This window comes from Mixophyes fleayi, chromosome 10 (genome assembly GCF_038048845.1).
Source record: "Mixophyes fleayi isolate aMixFle1 chromosome 10, aMixFle1.hap1, whole genome shotgun sequence".
In the NCBI taxonomy this organism is placed as follows: domain Eukaryota; kingdom Metazoa; phylum Chordata; class Amphibia; order Anura; family Limnodynastidae; genus Mixophyes; species Mixophyes fleayi.
Genome location: NC_134411.1, coordinates 78,897,514 through 78,913,705, shown reverse-complemented (window position 1 = coordinate 78,913,705; position 16,192 = coordinate 78,897,514). Strand labels below are relative to the sequence as shown.

Below are 16,192 nucleotides of genomic sequence, written 5' to 3'. Positions count from 1 at the left end.
TGACCTTTGGCCTGTTTAACGTATCTCTTGTTTGCCTGTGACCCTTGACCCCGGCTTGTTAACTGGACTTGCTACCTGCTGCCGGCCCTTGACCTCTGCGTGGACCTCACTCCGCTTGCCTGGGTTCTCCCCAGCCGGTACACACTTCACGACCCTCTGTCAGTCTGCAGCCCAGTCTGTCCCCACCATCAGGGGCTCCAGTGAACACCTGATTGGCAGAGTAGACTCCGGGTTGTGTTGAGCCAGCTGGAGGGGTTCCTAACAATAACTATACATTAAATTAGTGTCTCAGATCATATTGTAATAGATCATAGATAATATTCTTTTATAATGTATATAATAATATACATTCAAACTTGCACTCTTTTTTTTAAGTCCATCAGCCCTCCACTCCCCTTCTCGGTGCCACCCTACTTGTGTCTTCCCCTTCCCTTTAGGATGTAAGCTCTTGCGTACAGGGCTCTTTTCTCATCACCCTGTGTACCTCGAGGCCTGCTTCCCTAACCCTGTTTCCTGAGCCCAGGCCTACTTCATGTTGGGCATTACCAACGCTCTCACTCATTGTCCTGTAAATAACTTGATCTCCATTACCAAGTTATCTGTGTGTAATTTGTTTAATCAGTCTCTCTGGTCTTTGTATAATTATGTGGTATATATTGGTTCTTTAAGACTGCTCTTTTAGAAATATCTCTAACTATCCAAAAACATATGTGGATTGAGTCCACCAGTTTGGACTTTTCTTTTTATAAATTGGACAACCACAGAACAGTGTGCACCCTCATTGTATAACACCCTTCCCCCATTAACCACACTGTCTGTGTGATCAATGTTAGATCCGACTTCAGAGTTCCCGTCAACACAGGTATAAGCTTATGGAAAATTTTACAATTACAGTATACACATGTGATGTTACAATATGATCCTTCTTGCTGGAGGAATGTGTAATGTGTTTCCCTTTAAAAGACCTGCAGCAATGTATATTATTTTATATTCCCACTGTATTTGTGTGACGTAATAATAATGACTATATAAAAAATTCACCATTTAGTTGCAATTATTTGACACTGGCCACCAGGGAATGAGCTTTGCATTGTATTCCGTTCCCCAAGGAACGGGCTCTGCATTGTATTCCCATCCCCAAGGAACGGGCTCTGCATTGTATTCCCATCCCCAAGGAACAGGCTCTACATTGTATTCCGGTCACCAAGAAATGGGCTCTGCATTGTATTCCCGTCCCCAAGGAACGGGCTCTACATTGTATTCCGGTCCCCAAGGAATGGGCTCTGCATTTTACATTGGTTGCCAAGGACTTGGCTTGGTAATGTGCACTTGCAACCAGGGAAAGGGCTTTGCATTATACTCTTGCCACCAAGGAATGGGCTCTTTATTGTACACTGGCCACCGGATAAGGGTTATTTATTGTATTCTAACCAACAGGGAATGGGCTCTGTATTGTATACAATTGACCAATTAATTGGCACTGTATTTTGCACACTATGTGGCAGAGTATAAAGTCTATATTTTATACTGGTCACTGAAATTACCGCTGCAAAGTGTTACTGTGTTGTTACATTATCTGGGGTCATCTTGCCAACTATTACATGGGTACCAAAACATCTTGTTCCACCAGTTTTCTTGTGTACTATATACAGGTAAGCAAAGTGCAATTTGGAGGTTACAGTCTCTTTTTCTGTATCTATATTACTTTGTCTGGCGGTCTGTGGCCACTGAGAACTCCAGTTTAGAACTCCTGGAAGAAGAGACTTCTAGCACAGGAATATAAGAACAGAATTTCCCTGTAATTTAATCCACATGATTGTATTTGGGATGGGAGACAATATACTAATCTCAAGAGCCACGTTTATTCAAAATTGAGTGGAAAGTGTCGGCTGGGTAAACGGAACACGTGTCTGATTCAATTCTGATGATACATCCATCTGCGGCGGGAATCCCTTTCCTGGAGAGGGTAGCAGGGATTGGCAAATTGTCATCTTTTGTGCTCTCAGACACTTGTAAAGTTCACACCATGGTTTTAAATCCCAGTGAACATGTTTGCACTAGCGTCACAAGATTTCTATACCCAACTTGCAGTAAAAGTCTGAGTAGTTCTCCCTAAAAGCTTGTGAAATTAGGCACAGAAATAAATTATTGCACATGGGAAAAGGTAGCTTTCTGTGCCAAACTCTGCACTTTTGGCACTGTGTTCCCAGAACTGCTTTCTATAGCCAAAAACGGCTTCCAAGAGTTTGGTAATTAAAAGAAATTTTCCAGCTGTATCAGCTACAACTAAAAATTCAGCTTTTTAAGGCTGACTCACAGAAGATATTCACCCTTTTGCTGCCTGAGGATTCTGAATTGGTTAGATGACAGTTTTACAAGTTTTTCTATTGTAATGAAGAGAATCTTAATAGAGGTTGCTAACTGTGAGATCCACCTACAAACTATTGTTAGATACATTGATAGTTTGGACTCAGGCTCAATTGGTCCAAATCAAATATACCCCCTATCTGTCGTAGGGGCCACCAGTAAATAATACTGCACAAATCCCCTTGCAATGGATGCTTACATTTAAATATTTGGAATTATGGATATCAAACAATATGCAAGATTAACATTGATCTGTTCATAAATTCAACCCAAATTTTTAACAGGAAAAAATGACCTCTCTCTGTCTGGTAGGGTTAACCTATAATTAAGATGATCCTCCAACCCAAATTTCTATACCCGTTATAACATGCTCACTTATATATCCCAGGGTGGATTGTCTCAAAGGTAAATATCTCTCCTCTCTGGTCTGGGGGTAAAAGAGAGTTTGGCTATACTAAATAGATCCAGAGCCTTGGGTGGCCTGGCCCTCCCTAATCTGAGAAAAGAGGATTTATGTACTTACGTTAAATCCGTTTCTCTGATTCCGTCTGGGGTACACTGCTTACCATGGGGTTGTGGAGGGAGCTTGGGGGAGTTGGCACCTAACTAGTTAACTTTAGTATTGCCGACAGACCCCTCCCCTCTACAATCCCCCTGCCCCCTCTTGTTCAGTTAATTAAAAAGCCCAAGGAGAAAAAAGGCCAGTCAAACAAGAGCACACAGAAGAAAAGCAGAAGGGAGGGATCGCAGTGTCCCCCAGACGGAATCAGAGAAACGGATTTAACGTAAGTACATAAATCCTCTTTTCTCTTTCATCCAGTCTGGGGGACACTGCTTACCATGGGGATGTTCTAAAGCAGCCCCCTAAGGGTGGGACTACTCTGAAAATCCCGCTCGTAAAGCACTACGAGCGAAATTTGCATCCGCGGATGCAAATACATTAAACTGGTAAAATTTGGTAAAGGTGTGGACAGAGGACCAGGTGGCTGCCCTGCAAAGCTGGTCTGCAGAAGCCTCATTTCTCACTGCCCACGACGCCCCTACCGATCTGGTGGAATGGGCCGTAAGTCTCTCCGGCACAGGACGGTTAGCCTTTATGTAAGCTTGCTTAATGGTTGCCGTAATCCATCTTGCAATGGACTGTTTTGAGGCTGGCCAGCCTCTCTTATTAGCATCATAAAGAACAAACAGAGAATCAGTACGTCTAATCTGAGAAGTTCTTTTGACATAAATGCGGAGAGCTCTAACCACATCTAACTTTTCCATAGACTGTTGATCCGAATGGGAAGTAGATGAGAAGACCGGAACTACAATTTCCTGGTTCAGATGGAAAGCCGAAACTACTTTAGGAACGAAGGAAGGGAGGGAGGGTTCTTAACACCGCTCTGTCCTCGTGGAAAACCAGATATGGTTCGCGACAAGACAGAGCCCCTAATTCCGAAACCCTATGTGCAAATGCAATAGCCAAAAGAAAGAGGACCTTCCAGGTCAACCACTTCAAATCTGCCACAAGTAATGGCTCAAAAGGAGGCCCTTTAAGCATATCCAGTACCAAGTTGAGATCCCAAGGTGCTGTAGGCGGAACATAGGGAGGCTGAATATGCAAGACTCCCTGGAGGAAAGTTCTAATATCTGGTAAATCCGCTAATTTCAGGTGAAAAAATACTGAAAGGGCCGAAACCTGGACTTTTAGAGAACCTAACCGAAGCCCTGCTTCCAGGCCATCCTGAAGGAAAGCCAACAAGCGAGGGAGACGAAAGGAGGACGAGTGACATGTCCTATTTTCGCACCATCTGATGTAGGCTCTCCAAATCCGGTGATAGATGCGAACGGAAACTGGCTTTCTGGCTCGCATCATAGTGTTCACTACGCGGGAGGAAAAACCCCTAGCCCTCCAGAGCCTGGCTTCAACAGCCATGCCGTTAAACTGAGCTGAGGTCAATTCTGGTGACGGAAGGGACCTTGCAGAAGAAGGTCGTCTCGAGACGGAAGATGGAAACCCTGTCCTTCCGCCATAGAGGGAGCTATTAGAATTACTGGCAGGCCGCCCTGCCTTACTCGTCTGAGTATGCGAGGAAGCATAGGGATCGGAGGAAACAGGTATCCCAACCTGAACTCCCATGACATCGTCATAACGTCCACTGCCACCGCTAAGGGGTCTCTTGACCTTGCGCAGAACCTGTGAACCTTTCTGTTGTGTCTGGAGGCCATGAGATCTATGTCCGGAAGACCCCACCTCTGAACCAGAGACTGGAAAACTTCCGGATGGAGTGACCACTCCCCCGGCATCATCTGGTTTCGATTTAGGTAGTCGGCCTCCCAATTTCTTATTCCTGGAATGTATACTGCCGATATTGCTGGAACATATTGTTCTGCCCAAACCATAATCTGAGCTGCAATATTCATTGCAGCTGCACTCCTGGTTTCTCCCTGCCTGTTGACATATGCCACGGCCGTGGCATTGTCTGACTGAACTCTGACAGGGTGGCCCTGGAGGAGGGACTGGGCCCCCCGGAGGGCCAAAAGAATAGCCTTCAACTCCAGCACGTTTATTGATAGCGAGATCCTCTGAAGATCGAAGCGTAGGTGGGATCCTGACCATTTCGTCAATAGATCCCACTGAAAACATCGAGAATGGGCTCGACCGAAGGGGATGGTCTCGAAGGAGGCCACCATCTTTCCCAGCAGCCGCATGCACAAATGCATTGAGGGGCTGGGAGAAGACAAGACTTGAGTTGTTATACTCTGAATAGAACTGATCGTCTCGACAGGAAGGAACACCCTTTGCTGGCTGGTGTCCATAATGAGCCCTAGGAAAACCATGCGTTGACACGGAACCATCTGGGATTTCTTTAAATTTATTAGCCAACCATGGCCCTCGAGAACCGCCAAGGTGAGGGATAAGTGATGACGTAAGCAATTTTCTGTGGAGGATTTGATGAGCAGGTCGTCCAAATAAGGCACGACCTGAACTCTCTGAAGGTAAAGACATGCTGCCATGACTGACATGATTTTTGTGAAAACCCTCGGCGCTGTTGAGAGGCCGAAAGGGAGGGCCAGAAACTGATAGTGGAAAGATCCCACCGAGAATCTTAGGAGAGATTGATGGTGGATCCAAATGGGAATGTGGAGGTATGCATCTTTTATGTCTATGGACGCCATAAACTGATCCATCTCTAAGCCGTTTATCACCGACCTTAGGGATTCCATCCGAAATTTGTCCACCCGTAAGTGCACGTTGAGGCCCTTTAAGTTTAGGATGGGACGAAAGGAGCCGTGTGGCTTCTTGACCAGAAACAGGTTTGAATAAAACCCCTGCCCTTTCTGGTAATCTGGAACCCTGCAAATAACTCTTTGAGAAAGAAGAGAGGTGACACAATCCTGTATTGCTTGTCTTCTTGATGGATCTCGGGGTAACGGAGTCATGAAGAAACGATGTGGAACCGGGCCCTGCAGGTCTATCCTGTACCCCTCTGATATAATGCCCCGAATCCAAGGATCTTGTGAGGACGCTGCCCACTGTTCCTGAAACAAAGACAGACGTCCCCCCACTGGCGCCCCCTCCAGAAGAACAGAGTGGTCGTCAGGACGCAGGCTTCTCCTGGGTCTTGGAGGCCTGGCGCCTAGCTGCAAACGAGGATCTTCCCCTGACAGAGGAGCCTCGAGAATTGCGCTGTCTGCCTCTAAAGGACTGTCCTCTAGGCAAGGAGGTTCCCCGAAAGGGCTGACGAAAGGAGCTGACCCGAGGGTTTCGGCTCCTGCTAGGGAATACCGGCAAGGAAGTGCTTTTGTCCCCCGTTGCCTGTGAGATAAGGGTATCCAATTCCGGGCCGAACAAACCTGCTGCAGAAAAAGGAATGGTTTCCATGGACTTTTTTGATTTCGCATCTCCTTCCCAGGATTTCAGCCATAACGTTCTTCTTGCTGAAATAGATGCAGCCTGAATAGAAGAGGATACAGCCGCTGTTTTCTGGGCCGCCTCATAAAAGGTACCCCGATGCCTCCTTCAAATGCAAAGCCAGGGGAAGTAAATCAGAGTCCTGTAAGTCCTCTGCCAGCTGGTCTGCCCATGCTTCCATGGCCCTAGCCACCCAAGCTGAAGCAAATGTGGGCCTAAAGGAAGAACCCGCAGCCGCAAATATAGATGTCACGGGCACTAGGAGTCTTTGCCCAGGATATCACCAGATGTAGTCTTACCAGAGTAGTGTATGCACACATTGGTCTTCTGGTAGCAGGGTGACTAGCGGAACAGGAGAATCAGCAGATGGTGAGAGGATGCTCGAGGAAAGTCTATGACTAGCAGTAACAGGTTATGAGTTAAACAATATGAACACGAGGATCTTGATGGACGTGAAGACGTGAGAAAAGTCAGTGGTCTGCGTACAGCAAGTTGTACCACTGCTATAGTGAGAGGAATGTCCAGGGATAGATAGGAGGTAGTGAAGTCAGTGGTCTGCGTACAGCAAGTTGTACCACTGCTTGTAGTGATGGGACAGGTTCCAGGTGCAAGTAGGTAACGGGAAAGTCAGTGGTCTGCGTATAGCAAGTTGTACCACTGCTTATAGTGAGGAAACTTGTAACTGGTGCCAATAGGAAACAGGGAGTCAGTGGTCTGCGTTCAGCAAGTTGTACCACTGCATATATAGGTGAGGATAGGCACTAGGGTAGATGAATGGAGCATCAAAGGTAACACGGAGAGCACAAGGAACTTGATTCCAATGGTATATATAATACAATAGCAAATGACTAGCGCTGCTTGGAGATACAAAGTCACTACTGAGATCCAGGACATATGAGACAAAGTCAATAGCATCTATAACTTCGTGAGATAGAGGACTCCGTAGATGAGCAGAACACAGTACAAGCGGATATGCAATAAGCTGGTAAAGTCAATAAAAGATAAGCATACCGCGGTTCAGTTGAGCAGGCTGTCACGAGAGAAACACAGGGATAGCTGAGCGGCTGAACGCCGACACGAGTAGAGACCACAGGAGAGTGGTAGCGGTAATCCGTGTCTGTGAAGCACACAGAGAACATCACACGAGAGGAGCAATGATGATTCTTGCGGAGGTCAGCAGGTATAGTAGACACAATGAAACACAGGAGAGTTGAAGCGGTCAGGCAACCGGCAATGCAGTAGCAAGGAATCAGCTGGGACTAAAGACACGATGAAACACAGGAGAGTTGAAGCGGTCTGGAAACCAGTAATGCAGTAGCAAGGAATCAGCAGGAACTGAAGACACAATGAAACACAGGAGAGTTGAAGCGGTCTGGAAACCGGTAATGCAGTAGCGAGGAATCAGCTGGGACTGAAGACACGATGAAACACAGGAGAGTTGAAGCGGTCTGGAAACCAGTAATGCCTTAGCGAGAAATCAGCTGGAACTGATGACACGATGAAACACAGGAGAGTTGAAGCGGTCTGGAAACCAGTAATGCCGTAGCGGGGAATCAGCTGGGACTGAAGACACGATGAAACACAGGAGAGTTGAAGCGGTCTGGAAACCAGTAATGCAGTAGCGAGGAATCAGCTGGAGCTGAAGACACAAGGAAACACAGGAACACCTTCAGAGACTCACAGGGAATGAGACTCCAAGATCAGGCAACGAGGTATTGACCACAGGTGCTTTAAATAGGGAGTGTTGCCTGATCAGCCAATTAACTAAAAGCAACAGGTCTGAAGAGTTCATAGAGGCTGCGCATGCGCAGACCGTCAGGATGGCGGGCGGCCACGGTTCCTAACAACGGGAGAAGAGGCACTCACAGTCCGGTGAGTGACAATAGATTTCAGCTGGGATTCTACTCTGTGGTCATTGATGTCCTGCAGAGATGCAGAACCTGGAGCTGGGAGTAGTGCTTGGCCAATCGGGCTATTGGAATATCCACTTTAGGAATACTCTCCCAGCGAACCACATCTTCCTCCTGCAATGGATACAGGGAAGAGAACCTTTTGGGAACAGAGAACCTCTTATCAGGCTGTTTCCAGGCTCCTTCTGCAATATCCTTAAGTTCTACGGAAGGGGGAAAACGAATAGCCTTTCTTTTGGCCTTCTTAAAGAGACTTCTGTCTCTAGGAGTAGGATCCTCCGGTTCTGGGAGGTCCAAAGCTTGTCTCACTGCTAAAACCAAATCATTAATAAATTGGCTTTTAGAGCCCTCTTCCTGTCCCAAAGGTTGAACCTGGTCAGGATCAGAATTAATTTCCCCCTCTTCCTCTGAAAACTCCTCAGAGTCTCAAAGGACCATAAGGGTATTATCAGATCTAGGCCTCCTTCTTTTTACAGGCGGAATGTTTGGGGATACAAGTAACTGGTTTAGTTTGTCCTGTGGGAACAGGGGCTTGGTCTGTATGTAAAGAAGGTGGTCCTGGTATAGACGTTCCAATAGAACCTGTGGTAACAGGGAGGCCCAACTGTGTACTAGTATTATTAGCCACTGAAGTTGCCACAGTAGATAGCAATTGATTGGATTGAAAAACCATCTGTGCTAAAGAGGAAACCGACTGTGTCAGGGAGGTCACCCAGGCCGGTTCCTCCGTCAGTGGGGCTGAAATATGCTGGGCTTGCGCAGGGGGGACCCCTGCCTCGCAGACAGAGCAGAGCGCCAACGGGTCCTTCTGCCCACAAGGTAATTTTACACTACATTTAGAACATGTAAAATATTTTGCAATAGGGCCCTTTCCCTTATCTGTCATTTCTTAATAAAAGGAAGGCACACCAAACACACAGACTTAAATGGTTAAATTTAGCTGAGTAGAGAGAGAGATATAAATGTGTGGAGAGAAAAGTGTAAAACTAATCAACTAATCTAGATATAAAAGTTGTACTTGTAATATTTTAAACACAAAATAATACCTAAGCAAGTAGAAGAACTATAATATAACCCCTACTAGCCCCTTGTACACAGCAATACAGAATATGTGTTTAAATAAATCAGATACTTAGCCCATAGGCCAAACAGGGGAGAAGTCCAACAGCAGTATCCTGGTGCCTGCTCCCTCAGATCTGTTCTCTCTTTCCGGGCTTCTCCTTGGCGCCAGAAGACTGGGATAAACCATCTCTCTCTCTGGAAGGAGGGGGAGCTCTATGTGTTAGTTCCCCCCTTCAGTAATGCTGCCTCTGCAGCGATTCTGTGGTCCATATAAAAAATAAAAAGGATTATATGGCAGAGTAGTGGAGACCTCCAGGGGAGGTCTCCGCAGCGGATAATACCTGATGCCCCCTCCTATGTATAAGGGGGATCCTGGTATAGCCCCCTTCTCCTCTTCTCCGCTATCCAAGATGGCCGCCGTCAATGCAATATCCGATAACCGGCGCTCTATGCCTGCAGTGGCAGCGCCGGTTATCGGGGAGGCTCCAGGAGTGACAGCGGTCCGTAAGACCTCTTGTCACTCCCAATTCAGGCACCTATTCTTCTTGTCTCCTCCTGTCCCTGTCAGTGAGAGCCGCTGGCTCTCATCTGACAGGGTAGTACCTGCGCTGCCCTGCTGTGAGTGTGTTCTCTATATTAGAACACACTCCAGCTCTGCCACCTGTAAAAAAAAAAAAACGTTAAAAGAATAAAATAAATGAAATAAAAGTAAAAAAATTACCTACAGTACTAAAACACTGCCCAACTCCATGGGCACCTAAAAAAAACTGAAGAAGAGGGGCAGGGGGATTGTAGAGGGGAGGGGTTTGTCGGCAGTACTAAAGTTAACTAGTTAGGTGCCAACTCCCCCAAGCTCCCTCCACAACCCCATGGTAAGCAGTGTCCCCCAGACTGGATGAAAGAGAAAATATTATATTACTGCACAACAAACACATTTCAGAGAATGGGTCATGGACTCCCCCACTAATACCTTATGGGCAGATGCAGTTCTCTTGCTCTCCTCTTGAAACCTTGTTGGGCAGGAGAGTTTAAAGTAGTACAGCACCACTTCTCCGGCAGGCAGTGCTAATATGGTCTATGATATGGGAGGCGTTGCAGGTGTTGAACCGGATTCCCCAGTTTGAAATAATTCTAACCTTAGGGAACTAAAGAAATTAGGGACAAATAACACTTGGTATAATTTTGGAGTCAACTCACTTTGCCACTTGTATGTAAATAACCACTTTAAATAATTTGACCAATTTAAGAGAGAATTTCTATCCTGAATCGTTTATGTTATAGTTGTCTACAGTTGACATGCCCTAATGACCCAGATGGGCGGGTCTTTCCATTACACTCCCTCCCGCCCCGATTAAAATATTTCTTAGACGTGCAAAAAAAATATTTTCCACTTTATATTCTAATATCTTGTTATAGATGATTTGTATAACCTTAAAATTAACTAGGAGGTTGATCTTGGAGCCCTCACCGATGAAGAGTGGAGTTTTATGTTGGGAAGTGCAATAGATGCAACATGTACTAGATACAGACAAATAAAATCGTACAATCTACATGTTTTTTTTTATACGCCCTAAAGACTTTCCTTAATGGGTAGAAGGAACAACTCTAGTTGCCCTAAATGTGGGTTTGGTTCCTTCTGGCATCTACTATGGGAATGTCTGGAGGTACAGCGGTTTTGGGTTGTGGTGCTAGAGGGTATACAAAAAATATGTCCCTCTTCTTTTTTCTAAGACATATATTTGTATATAGTCGTATATTTGGTAAAACCTCGATACGATATGTAATTAATCTATTGGCTCTGGCTAAGGTCGTTATTGCCAGAACCTAGATGGCTTCAGAATACCCTAGATTCAACACCTGGATTGCCCTGGAAAATGATGCTGTAGGGTATAAAATATATACTTACCATTCCAGGAACGCCACACAGAAATACCACAAAACTGCAATCGCTATCAGACGACTGTGTTTAAGTGCTTCAAGCTGGGTGCCCGTCCCGTCCCACTTATATATTCACTGCTATGTGTTTATAGCCTTCTCTTCTGAAGCCCTATCTGTCAATCTAAGTGTCCATCACCTTGTATCACATGCGGATTACTGCTCACTGGTTTATCCCTTCCAGATTCTGATCTGTGCTGTTTATTATAGTTGTTGACTGAATCTTGTGATATTTATCATACAATTGTTGCATCATAAGAGTGTTAAGTATTTCTCAATACCTGGTGAATTCTTTATTTTTTGTTTGCTTTTGTAGATTTTAGAGGTAATGACAGATCAGGGTTAAATGTTATTTTGGATTTGGTTGGTAATCTAAAAAGTTAATAAAAAATATTTGATAAAAAAACCCAAACTATTTTAAAAGCTGGTATACTACAAATACAACTTTACCTATGTAGTGACATACTAAATAATATTTAAAAGAAGGGCAGGTGTAATTCATAATACCATAAACTATTCCACTTAAGATATAAAGAATAGCGCTTAGTGTAAATCATGAGATAAGCTATACTGTCCAGTTGTCCGTATGAACAGGATGAGAACAGTTATCCAAGGGAAGTGGTGCTGTGCGGCTGTCTAATATACAGTGTAAGAAGAGGTGCTGGTAACTAACTGCATACAGAAAAGGGAAGTGGTGCTGTGCGGCTGTCTAATATACAGTGTAAGAAGAGGTGCTGGTAACTAACTGCATACAGAAAAGGGAAGTGGTGCCGTGCGGCTGTCTAATATACAGTATAAATAGAGGTGCTGGTAACTAACTGCGTACAGAAAGACTGACCCGGCGAAGCAGTAAGTTAAGACTTTGGGGTATAATTACTAAACTGTGGATTGGAGATGTTGCCTATAGCAACCAATCAGATTCTAGCTGTAATTTTGTAGAATGTACTAAATAAATGAAAGCTAGAATCTGATTGGTTGCTATAGGCAACATCTCCACTTTTTCAAACCCGCAGTTTAGTAAATATACCCCTAGCTTAGAGCCTCCCGGCCAGTATAGCTCTGCTGCCCTGGTAATACTTTATTAATACAGAGCCAATAAGAACTCAGTTGTGTAAAATTTATCGATTTATAGTATATTACTTCCATTAGCTTTTTAGGATAAAACATTACCCTATAATTAAAAGTATAAAATATTACTAAATGTCAATTCAATGATTAAGAGCAACAGCGACATCTGCAGGCAGGTCTACACTCTGTTAGTTACAATGCACTAGCAAAAGTGACCTTATAACAGTTTGGCAGTGAAAGATAATTTGCATTAATGAATTTGTGACAATGAACAAATGTGAACTGCGGATAGTTCAAAACAATTTATTAAATAAATTCATTAAAAACACATCATATACAATAAGACTTCGAATTGCTAATAAATCGTATATATAATTCATCAAAATGCGCAATACATCTGGAAGCTTTTAGACCATTAAAGGAATCTTAAGTGGATATCCATTGACTATATATTGACTAGTGAGCCAGCTAGTCTGTGCACCAATAACTCCATTATCTCTGAATACTGTATAGGGATATGTAGCTTCCAGATATGTGTTGCACATGTTGATGTAGCGCTTTATAATGTTTGTAAGATTATTAGTATCAAGAGCTGGGAGTTTAGTCCATTGTCCCTTTGCACTAATAGTATTGCCAGCTAAACTCTTAGAGTGGCTGCTGTGAATGGGCAATTATGGCAGGGCTTAGAGTAGCGAGGGGCAATGCAAAAGAGGTGGAGAGCCACTCTTCTAAGGGGCCGCACCGAGGAAGGAGTGCATTCTCTCCTCCCCTGAGGACCCCCTGCACTGTGCAGCGGAGGTCACGTGACATTGAAGACGGCTGCCCCCAATCTAATAAGATTGAGGGAGAGGATTAGGCATGGGCCGCCCATTGACCATCACTGGCTTAGAGGGTTTGGTTCTTGCTTTGAGTACTGGAGGAGGGAGAAAGCAGATGTGCAAGGAGAAGAGCGTAAACTGGAGAGCAGTATGTAGCATTATTATCTTTTTATGTATATAGTGCCACCAATTCCACAGCGCTGTACAGAGAATTCTTTCACATCAGTCCCTGCCCCATTGGAGCCTAGTCTAAATCCCTTAACATATACACACACAGACCGAGAGAGACTAAGGGCAATTTAATAACAGCCAATTAACCTACTAGTATGTTTTTGGAGTGTGGGAGGAAACCGGAGCACCTGGAGGAAACCCACACACACACACACACACACACACGGGGAGAACATACAAACTCCACACAGATAAGGCCATGGTCGGGAATCAAACTCATTTGCTGCATTTCACATAATTATGTATATTTTGTTTATATATATATATATATATATATATATATATATATATATATATATATATATATATATATATATATATTGATATGAGTGATGCACCTTCCATTAATGGCATTAGCCCTGTATTAATGCTTGTCCTCGTTTGTTTCAGATGGACTTGCACATGATGCTTCATGACATGAGAACGTACTTGAAAAACACTTAAAAAGTAACCATGAAAGTTCGGCTTAAGGGGGATGTTCTGTGCACTTTTCTCCTGGTGATTGCTCTGTGCACATTATTTTACAGTTTAATGAGACCAACAAACGAACCATCACCTGATAAACCCAACAAACCAAAGGTCTCGTCTGGGACTGCAAAGCCAAAGAAATTCTTGGTGTCCGAAGGGAGAGCAAGTAGAGCCAAGCTCCTCTCCGATGTGTACCATGCAGAGGATGGCAGCGAGGAGGTTAAGCCCACCAAACCAGGTGTGGTCACACAGCCTCCCTTTGACTTCCAACAATATCTTAGAAGTAAAGATCACCGCAACTTTAGCCTACTGATCAACCAGCCAAACAAGTGCAGTAAGCCCTCAGGAGATACGTTCCTTCTCATCGCTGTCAAGTCCATTGTGGAAGACTTTGACAGACGAGAAAGCGTCCGCAAGACCTGGGGCAGGGAAGGGGTTATCAACGGGTTGAGAGTACGGAGAGTATTCCTTTTGGGGACTCCCAGGAATAAAACTTCAGTGTCTCTGTGGGAGTCGCTCATGCAACACGAAAGCCATTACTATAAAGACATTTTACTATGGGATTTCCTCGACACTTTCTTCAACCTGACGCTGAAGGAGATTCACTTCCTCGGCTGGGCAGAAGACTTTTGCAGCGATGTTAAATTTATATTCAAAGGTGACGCTGATGTTTTTGTCAACGTAGAGAATCTGATTCATTTCTTGCAGACGCAGGACCCCTCTGGAGACGTTTTTGTTGGTGATATCATAAACCATGCCAAGCCAATACGGTCAAAGAAAAGCAAGTACTACATTCCAGAGACAATGTATGGATTAGGAATGTACCCAGTGTATGCAGGTGGGGGTGGATTCTTAATGTCAGGTGTCACCATGAGAAAACTGTCCCAATCCTGCAAGGAGGTGGAGCTCTTCCCTATAGACGATGTGTTCTTGGGAATGTGCTTGCAAAGGATAAATCTCACACCAGTGTTTCATGCCGGATTTAAAACATTTGGTATTACCAAGCCCTCCGCTGCTCCCCATCTGCAGACATTTGATCCCTGTTTCTACCGGGACTTGATGGTGGTGCACAGTCTGAAGGCAGCAGAGATCTGGCTAATGTGGAATCTTCTCCACAGTCAACAACCACCATGTTCAAAGAGGCAGCGGGTAAGGAAACCCTTCCACTGGAAGAAGAAGAAACCAAAATTGGCAGAGAAGGCGGTCACAAACTAAAGACGAGATACAGGCTTTTCACGCACAGGTTCATAGAACCACTTTGCACTAATGCGGTTTCTAACCAATAGTCACACCTGAGAGGACGCAAGCTTCAAGCCACGTCTACACGTTCGACTGTAAACGATGCTAAAAATCAGACTTGAGAAACCTCCAACACTGCCTTCGGTAGGAGTTGTGTCTACGCACTACGGGAAATGAAAACGACTGCTTCTCAACGAGTTGCAGAACACTGCACTTATTTTTCTAAGCATCTTGCCACAATCATCTTGCCTTGTCTTTGTGTAGCTGTTACAAAGTTGTTAGTCTAGCGTTCACCTTAAACACTGTTACTTGCCGCTATGGTCACACTGTAATTTGTACCTGCGCCAATTACTTGCACATTTTCTGCCAACTTGGTTTAGAAGATGCAAAGCAACTAGAATCCTGTTTTGCCATATTAAAAGGGAGCCTCGGCTTCAAAGTCACTTTACACGTGCTTATTGTTGTGTTATAGACATCATCATCAGCTATTTATATAGCGCCACTAATTCCGCAGCGCTGTACAGAGAACTCAGATCAGTCCCTGCCCTCATTGGAGCCTACAATATAAATTCCCTAACATACGCATACTCACACACAGAGACACTAGGGACAATTTTGATAGCAGCCAATTAACCTACCAGTATGTTTTTGGCGTGTGGGAGGAAACCGGAGCACCCAGAGGAAACCAAGCAAACACAGGGAGAACATACAAACTCCACACAGATAAGGCCATGGTCGGGAATCGAACTCATGACCCCAGTGCTGTGAGGCAGAAGTGATAACCACTAGGCCACTGTGCTACACGTTTCTTAAACCTGGTTCTCAGGACCCCTAACAGTACAGGTTTTCCATATCTCCTTGATTTAGCACAGATGTATTCATTACTGTAACAGATCCACAGGTGGTATAACTTCCCTTGTCACCTGGAAAACCTGCCCTGTTAGGGGTCCTGAAGACTGGCTTTCAGAGACTGTTATAGACCAGCACCAGGAATGTACGTTCCCCATACGTTGTATATAATAGCGTGGTACTAATACCAGATGTGTACTGTTACAGCCAAGCACCAGCTTCCATTAGCTTGTTGTTATCAGTTACCAGTGTAATACTTTATTACTTACATTGTCCTGTTTGCCCATAATGCTGTGTACATACTTCAGGCACTCGCAGCAACACAGAGAAAGCACAAAAATCACTGT

General features: G+C 44.6%; 1 protein-coding gene across 3 annotated transcripts in view; it reads left to right on the top strand.

The window, feature by feature from the left end:
* B3GNT9 (UDP-GlcNAc:betaGal beta-1,3-N-acetylglucosaminyltransferase 9) overlaps positions 1-15,444 on the top strand; it is a 35,558-nt gene extending 20,114 nt beyond the window's left edge. For 2 of the 3 annotated variants that reach the window (XM_075188945.1, XM_075188947.1), the window contains exon 2: positions 13,680-15,444. In XM_075188945.1, the coding sequence (XP_075045046.1) occupies positions 13,743-14,972 (1,230 nt within the window). In that variant the 5' untranslated portion in view covers positions 13,680-13,742 and the 3' untranslated portion in view covers positions 14,973-15,444. Of the gene's footprint in view, positions 1-3,130; positions 3,153-13,679 lie in introns of those variants that run through there. The other variant, XM_075188948.1, reaches the window with a different exon arrangement.
* The last annotated feature ends 748 nt before the right edge of the window (positions 15,445-16,192 follow it).